Below are 8,629 nucleotides of genomic sequence, written 5' to 3' on the forward strand. Positions count from 1 at the left end.
GCTTTAGGTTTATATAATCAAGCATCGCTCCTGGGGCTGTGCCCCTTGAGGTTCATCAACTGCTTTATATCTAAATACAACTGGGCTTCCCTTGGCCATGAAGAAGGCAGGGTAGCAGAGGGTGAGAAGTGTGTGGTGGTAGTGGTGGTGATGGTGGCGATGGTAGAACTGGTGGTGATGGTGATAGTGGTCGGGTAGATAACCCTCTGTGTCTGCCACAACATCCTTCTCATGCTATCAAATACATTCCAGATCACTTTGCCCCAGCCTCAAATCTGCAGTGACTCTCAACCGTCTATAAGATAAAGAACTCAACTTACCTTTCTAGGCTAATTTTGAGGTGTCCTCCATTTTCACTGAACCATTGCCCTTTCCCTCCACGGAAAAAAGCAGTGCTACGGTATCACAATGCACTGCTCCTCCTTCTGTTAAGAAAGCCCTGCTCCCATTCTCACTCCTCTCGGTCTTCATTCAAATGCTTCTTCCCGATGAAGCAACCACCTGTCCAGAGTTCACGGTTCCTTCATATACCTTCCCATGGTGCTTTGCTGATCTCCCTCTTTACCATTTACTTCATTCCACCTTTTGTGTAGTTAGTTGGTGCGGGTCTTTTACAGCTTCCACAGCCCTAGTACAGTGATAGGAATTCACTAGCACTCAAAAAATGCCTGCTGAATTAAACTGAACAAGAGCACAGCCTCTGTATTTCACAGAAATCAGCAACCCAATATCGAAACTCTTTTAACTGGTTGAGACTCACAGTTGCCATCTGGGTAATTAATAAATAGCTTTCCATCAATAGCCTCAATTGTGAATTCACTGTACTTCCCTTCATTGTCATAGGATTGCATCCTGTTCTGGTTCTGGGAGGGAAATGAAGCTATTTGGCTTCCCTGAACCATGGTCACTCCCACATGCCAATTATGCTTAGGCCCTTTCAATGCAGAAGAGAACCCATAGTAAGACAGTAGGGGGCCTGATAGCAGCCTGGCTGTAGTATGGCCAAGGCGCAGCAGGTGAGGCCAGTGGGGTATTTCAGTGACAATTCAATAATTATTTATTGAGTGTCTACTAAGTACTGGCTACTGTGGGTGCCACCAGTATCAATGAATACAGATCCTTCTCCATTCAGTCACACTGAGAAGGTGACGTGTCCAAGTACCAGTAGAGAGGGGCAGATAGGAGCTGACAGGACAGAGAGAATGGCATTGGTTGGGAAATGAGGTGGGCTAATCGGAGAAGGTGGTCATTGGTAAGGCCTTGTAGGCTAATATTTGACCAATTAGAAAAGAGATGGAGGGTCATTCAAATGCGGGGAAATACTCAAAGGCAGGAAAGAAGGAAGGAAAGGGCCAGAGAAACATGTTTTCCTGTTGCCCCTTGGAACCAGATACAGGCTCTGTTTATACAATCTTCTGATCTTCTCTCTGAGCTAGTAGTATGTGGTCTTAAAAGATGGGAATCCTTAGTTCTTCATAGGATTAAAAAAATCTTTGTATTGAGGTAAAACATACATATAGTGAAGTGTATATGAGTGTTAATCTTAAGTGTCTATCTTGATAATTTTTTACACACTCACATAGTTACCACTCTGATCAAGATATATAACATTTCCATCACCCCAGGTTCTGTTGACTTTTATCGTCAAAAATTATTTTTGCCTTTTCTAGAATGTCGTTTATATATATATATATATATATATATATTTGCGGTACGTGGGCCTCTCCATATGAATGGAACATTCTTGGACAGGTCCTTTGGTGGACACATGCACTCGTCCCTCAGGAATGTATCACTAGGCCTGGGGTCACTGTGTCATAGGGCAGCTCTGCTCAGCCTCAGTCTATTAGATGCATACTGTCAAGTTGGACTTGCAATTGGTGTCTGAAGTGGGAGGAGGGGGCAGTTTTGTGGTACTGAGCCCTTAACCTGTGGGCTCTGATGCCAACTCCAGGTAGATGGTGTCAGAACTGAATTGAATTGTGGGACACCCAGCTGGTGTCTGGAGAATCTGAGAATTGCTTGGTGTGGAAAATCCACCCATTTGGTGACCTGAGGTAGGGTATTCTGTGAGTAGAACGCTGGAGTAAAGGAGAAACAGAAGAGTTTTTCCTGCACGTATGGTTGAGTAGTGCAGGAAGAGTAGAGAGGAGAAACACAGGAGTGTTTTTCCCATGCGAGGGAAATGACAGAAGGTGGCAAAAAGCATGAGAACTAAGGCACTTAATCTTTTCTTTCCACTCCAAAAAGAACGTGGTGCAGCTTACCAAAAAATACATCTAGAACATCAGTCCAATTATGAGAAAACATAAGACAAACCCGCATTGAGATATATTCAGCAGATACTTGGCCATACTCTTTATAAGTGTCAAGGTCATAAAAGACAAGGAGATACTGAGGAACTACTACAGATTGCAGGAGACTAAAGAGAAATAAGTGAATGTTACGTGCGGTCCTGGATAGGATCTTGGAACAGAAAAAGGACGTTAGTGGAAAAACTGGTGACATTTGAATAAGATCTTTGGTTTAGTTAATAGTAGTATAATTTTAAAAAAATTTATTGAAGCATAGTTGATTTACAATGTTGTGTTAGTTTCTGCTGTACAGCAAAGTGATTCAGTTATATGTCTTTTTCATATTCTTTTCCATTATGTTTTATCACAGGATATTGAATATAGTTCCCTGTGCTATACAGTAGGCCTTGTTGTTTATCCATGCTACATATAGTAGTTTGCATCTGCTAATCCTAAACTCCCAATCCTTCCCTCCCTCAGCCCCCTCCCACTTGGCAACCACAAGTCTGTTCTCTATGTCTGTGAGTGTTTTGTTTCATAGAATGTTCATTTGTGTCATATATTGGATTCCACATATAAGCGATATCATATGGTATTTGTCTTTCTTTTTCTGACTTACTTCACTTAGTATGATAATCTCAAGGTCCATCCATGTTGCTGCAAATGGCATTATTTCATTCTTTTTTATGGCTGAGTAATATTCCATTGTATATATGTACCACACCTTTATCCATTCATCTGTCGATGGGCATTTAGGTTATTTCTGTGTCTTCTCTATTGTAAATAGTGCTGCTGTGAATGTAGGGGCGCATGTATCTTTTCGAATTATAGTTTTGTCTGGGTACATGACCAGGAGTGGGATTAATAGTAGTGTAATGTGAATTTCTTGATTCTGATAATTGGACTATAATGAAGTAAGATGCTAACGTTAGGGGATGCTGAGTGAGGGATCTAGAGAGACTCTATTATTTTAAGGCACCTAATATTGCCTGAGAAGAGGGAGTGCTTGCCTGAGGATGAGAGAAGAGGGTGGGAGAGCGATCTGGGGGATTGGGAAGTGTTGGGAAGACAGACTGGGTCTTCCTTCTAATCTAGCCTAGGTGCTCCCTGAGGCAGCCTCCATCTGTTTTCCCAGCACCTTGAGCAGCCTGGGGTACATACCAGGCACTCAGCACATGCTTATTGAATAGGAGGTGGAGTGTGTGTATGGGGACCTTCTGTCGTCCTGAGTCCCCTGGTGCACCCTAACAAAGACAGTGGAAAGTCCCAAGCCTTGAGCCCCATTCATAACATGGAGGCCGAATTATTAACGCTTGTCTTAGGGATGAAATAAGAAAATGAAGCCAGAAATCCAGGTTTAAAAAGAAAAGTTACAATTGTATTTTAGTTTCAGAGCAAGCCTTGTTTTGTGATTGGACTAATAATTGGTTCCTGAATGCTTAGATAGGAGGAAAAGGGCAGAAACCGGTAATTCAGTATAATTCTCCCAAGGGTGTCAGTATTCCCAGGTGGCAAGGAATAGAAATGGTGGGATAAGGGAGGAAGGAAGGAAGGTAACGGTGGGCCTGAGGTGCTTCAATGTTCTCTGGCACTCCAGCTCCAGGTTCTGGTGCTGACTCCACTGTGATGCCCATGGGATTCCCTGCAATCCACCATGGGGAGAGAGGTGGGGCCTAGGAAGGCAGCCTTCTTGGCCAGTGCTTGGCCTTCTGGGTCTGTCTTACGGGGGTTCTACCATTCAGACCAAGAGATGTGTAGATGTGCACACATTGAAGCAGCTCAGGAGCTGGGATGGGTTGAGGAAGGCCAGCCTTACCTTGTAAATCAATGTGGTGTGATAAGATTTCTGAAGTGATAACTCACAGCCCGCTTGCCTATCCGCATCTCCTTTCCCCACCTTGGCGAGGCCCCAATTAGCTCATTGTCTCAGAGTGGAAAACAAAAGTGCCCTTAAGTCTCCTGGATTTTTTTTTGCGATATGCGGGCCTCTCACCATTGTGGCCTCTCCCGTTGCGGAGCACAGGCTCCGGACGTGCAGGCTCAGCGGCCATGGCTCACGGGCCCAGCCGCTCCGCGGCATGTGGGATCCTCCCTGACCGGGACACGAACCCGTGTCCCCTGCATTGGCAGGCGGAATCTCAACCACTGTGCCACCAGGGAAGCCCAAGTCTCCTGGATTTTTGTCTTAAATTCTTAGGAAGAGCAAGGCTCTCATGGGCACCCCACCACCTCAGAATAGAAAGGATTTCCTGCGGAGCAGGTGAGAAAGTCATGGGAATCTTCTGAGAGTAAGAGGGTCCTGGGAATGCCAAAGCCCTCTCACCACCAACTGTGTTACTGTTTGAAGGTAGTAGTGATTTGTTTCCTTTTCCTCAACCTCCCAACAATGGACCCCAACAGGGGCAATTATAAATATGCTTTAGGTAGTGGATGTTCATGAAACGTTGGATGCAGTGGATGTCCTGAACATTGGGGTTATGAGATCCCCCAAAGCACACCCTTGGCCCCAGATTCTGGCTCCACTACTCACTGGCTGTGTGTCTTCAGCAAATTCCTAGTCTCTCTGAACCCTAGTTTCCCCGTCTATAAAATGGGATGATAATCATACTGCCTTAATAAGAGTTTCTGAGAATTAAAGTTCCAAGCACAGTGCCTGGCCCACAGCTGATTTAAGATTTCTGATTTAAAATTTCTGAGGAAATTTAACTATTTCTGAAAATCCTTTCTATTCTGAGGTGGTGGGTGCCCATGAGAGCCTTGCTCTTCCTAAGAATTTAAGAAGACAAAAATCCAGGAGACTTAAGGGCACTTTTGTTTTACACTCAGAAAATGAGCTAACTGGGGCCTCGCCAAGGTGGGGAAAGGAGATGCGGATAGGCAAGCGGGCTGTGAGCTATCGCTTCAGAAATCTTAACCTTACCTCAGTAAAGGTTAGTGTCCCTTGCCCCGGTGGTCTCTTAATGTGTCCCTTCCTTATTTCTCCTCCCCAGGCCCACTTACCCTCCACAGCACAGGTTTCACTGTCAAGCCGCTCCATGTCACATGGGCAGTGACTCCCTTGGCCTAGGTATCCCGACTGTGGTCTACTGTGGCGGAGATCTCACCCACTGCATTTTAAGGCCCCGTGGACTGGGATCGCACCTCATTCAAATTACCCGCCCTCACCCAGTGTCCGGCCCCTGACGTGCAGGCAGATATGGGACAAATCACTACACGATGTGTCATCTCCTCCCTCCTTAAAAGGAAACTCCACCCCTGAAATCACAAGCCTGTTTCTTGTGCTTTAGAATGCCCTGCAGCCCCAGGTTCTCCTCCTCCTCCGCTAAGGCCTCTGGGCAGGCCCGCCCCTTCCCTGTGTGTCCAGCGGGTGTGACCCAGCAGGGCTCTGCTGCTGCCCCTGCTGGCGCCAGCCCTCCCTCCACATTCCCACTCTCCCTGCTGATCACAGCAACGGAGGCTGCTCGGCCCAGCACTCCCTCTAATGGCTAACGCTTTTGTGGAAGGTTCTGAGGCCGGGTTAAAAGACAAAAAGCTAGGCTGTCCCCCACAGCTTCTCTAGTTCTGGTGTTGGTTCCTCCAGTTGTGATGTTCTTGCTGTTCTTTCCTTGGATCCCGCCTTTGTTTTTGTTCCAATGCCTCCTTTTTCAAGCTCCAAGAGAAAGCCTCTCGGGGAATTTGTGACCTCGCCCAATTTCCAACATTCCAGATTCAGTCATTTCCCCCTTTCTTCTCAGACTTTAAATCACTGTTCTCTCCTGGTGTTCATCACAACTATGAGGCCAGAGAAAACGGTGAGACCGTAAAAGCTTATCAAAAACAAATTCTGCTCTTTTAAAAAAGCATTTTCCAAAACAGCTTCCAGGAATGAAAAGTGGGGTTAAATTTTGCATGGATTGCAAGAGTAGGCGGCTAATAACCCGTAAAATCTTACACAGAAGCAGGGAAACTCAAAACTAAGAGATGGTCCCTGCAAGCCAGCCCATTCTGCGACCCCCTCCCCCGCTCTGCGGCAGGAACTCCGACTCCGGTGGCTGGAGCTCTGCTGCAGTGGCACTACCCACGCATACTCAACTAACAGACTCAGACCACGCCAGCCATGCCACGAGGTGTGTTTTATTTTCATTAATCATACAAATAATTTTCTATAATATCCCAGGGCAAACCGGAGAATTTGGCAGTCCGATTGGAGGGTCCCTTCAGAGACCCACAGGCCGGTGGCATCGGCACGGAGTGCCCGGGTTCACAGTGCAGCTTGTCGCTCGTGTCCATCTTGCAGGTGGCTCTTCCTCCACATCACGACTAGGGTCTCCAAGATGATGGAGGTGGAGAATACTCCAGGTTCTTAGGAAATTTCACTTCGCTTGCTTCTCCTGCTCAATGGCTGTGGAGGGCAGGAAGCGGGCACTGGGGGATGGGAACCTCTTGCAACCCGCCAACCGAGGCGCTTACAAACCTGGGCTGGGCGAGGCACCCACGAGGTCTGGGGATTAAGAAAGAGGCTTGGGGTTGGGGACAGGCGCCTTGTGCAACAGAAAGGGGGGCTGGGGCTGCCCGACGGGAGGCATCGGCCGGATGGGGTGCGGGGCTCGGTTTAGGCGAAGGGCGGGGTGGGAACTGGGCTGGGAGCTCGAGGACCCGGAGGCGGGGGCGGACTCACTCTCTTTGGTCGGCAGGGTGTTCTTCTCCTGCGTCTCCGTCTTCTTCAGCTTGGCCTTATCGAAGCTGGCGATTTCCCCCATGTCCGGCTTGTCTGCCATTTTCTTAAGACAAACCTAGCGGGCAAACCAAGGCGGTTGGCCCGGAGCCGGGGCCAGCGGCCCCCTCCGCGCTCCCCGCCGCCGCCCCTCGACGTGGCACTCCGGCCGGGGCGTTCCCGGCAGCCCGGAGGCCAAGGATCTGGGCGCGTCCCGCACCCCGTCCACAGCCCCAGGGCGTGGCCGGCCGGCCCGGGCGTCCCGTCGGGGAAGGGCGGCTCCGACCCCACCCGGATGGGGCCTCCGCCCCAGCGCGCCGCTCACCGAAAAGTTCCGCTCCAAGCCCGCGGTTCCGGTGCTCTGACTCGCGTCGCTGCAGCAAGAGACAAAAGAGCGTCGCCCGCCCCTCGCCTTATATATGCCGCGCCCCGCCCCGCCCCTCGCCCGCCGCAGCGGGGGCGGCACCGGCGGCTGGGGGGGGCGGGGCCAGGGCGGGCGGCTAGCTTTCCCGCCGTGCCCTCCGTCTGGCTACCCGCCGGGCTGGGCGCGGCACTTCCCGCGCGCGGGGCCCCTGCGACCAGTGCCCACAGCTCTCCGGGTCCCCAGCGTGGAGGGTGCAGGCGCGGCCAGGGTGGGCGCCAGGCCCTCGGTTTTATAGGGTGCTGCACTCCCCTCTCCGGGAGTCTGCTCCTCACCCGCAGGAGGGGCGTGGGGGGCCAGCGGGGGAGGGGTGTATGGTTGGGTGTGGGTGTGGGTGTGTAGCGTGTCGTTGTGAGTATGGGTGTTCTGCCGTGCTCGCGCGCTTTGCAGCCGTCCCCGCTCGCAGGAGACACCCCACCCCTGGGCAGTCCCCACGTCTTTGGCCTTTAGCACACCAGAAACCCCCCACCCCCACCCCCTTTTCCTCTCCTCGGGGAGGTGAACCCCTGCGGGGTCTCACACTAAAAGAATCCGAGCCAAGCGTCCTAGAGATGAAAAGACGGGGTCGGGGTGAGGCTTGCAGATAGGTTTCCACTGCTCCTTGCTCAGGTTGGGGGCCGGTTGTCTCCCTTCCCTGAGCTGGGCAGCTCCTGCAGGACCCGTGGCTGGTGCTCCCTTAGATGTTTGATGCAAGCCTGGTTTGAAAGGCGGTGGTGAGAGCAGGCCGTCCCCAGGGCCTTGCGGTGTTCTTTCTCTCACAGGGCTCCTGGGGATAATGTGTCCCCAGGTTCCATTTTCCTCCTTGAGTTAACCTTGAAGGTGTCCCTACAAAGGTTCTTGTTTCCCTTTTTAAGCCATTATGGGAGTGGTATACTGCAACTATTCAAATCTTTCTTAGAAAAGTTGTATCTTCATCCTGTGCAACATCTTTAGTTCCACAAATGAACAACCCAGGAGGTGAAGCTGGTCATTGTTTTATTTGTCCTGAAGTTTCCAAATGTCAAGGAGTGTTACCAAACACTTTTGAAGTGGCATTTGATGGAAACATCCTAAGTTCTGTTCCATCCCTTCCTGATTTTAACCGATTTTTTTCACATTCCCTCAGTGCGTTTGGAACAGAAGGAAATAAATTTGGGCTCATGAATTTGATATACCAAACTCCTTGTGTGACCTTGGGCAAGTCTTTTCTTGTACCTCTTCATATGTAAAAGAGTTTTGGCA

General features: G+C 49.8%; 1 protein-coding gene across 1 annotated transcript; it reads right to left on the minus strand.

Annotated features, from left to right (window-relative positions):
- Window positions 1–6,387: 6,387 nt before the first annotated feature.
- Window positions 6,388–7,405, minus strand: TMSB10 (thymosin beta 10). Its single transcript, XM_029231375.1, has 3 exons — window positions 7,313–7,405; window positions 6,952–7,066; window positions 6,388–6,675 (listed from the first exon to the last, which is right to left on the minus strand). Exons 2-3 carry the CDS (start codon window positions 7,049–7,051, stop codon window positions 6,647–6,649), a joined length of 129 nt encoding a protein of 42 aa, XP_029087208.1. The 5' UTR covers window positions 7,052–7,066; window positions 7,313–7,405; the 3' UTR covers window positions 6,388–6,646.
- Window positions 7,406–8,629: the final 1,224 nt, after the last annotated feature.

The sequence above is a fragment of the Monodon monoceros genome, unplaced genomic scaffold (genome assembly GCF_005190385.1).
Source record: "Monodon monoceros isolate NGI ecotype Baffin Bay Population unplaced genomic scaffold, NGI_Narwhal_1 Super_Scaffold_19, whole genome shotgun sequence".
NCBI lineage: Eukaryota > Metazoa > Chordata > Mammalia > Artiodactyla > Monodontidae > Monodon > Monodon monoceros.

Excerpts from the sequence above, each read along its gene's own strand:
- TMSB10 (XM_029231375.1), bottom strand. The coding sequence starts at position 7,051 with ATGGCAGACAAGCCGGACATGGGGGAAATCGCCAGCTTCGATAAGGCC. Across the intron at positions 6,676-6,951 it reads CACCCTGCCGACCAAAGAGA|CCATTGAGCAGGAGAAGCAA; the intron begins GTGAGTCCGCCC and ends TGCCCTCCACAG.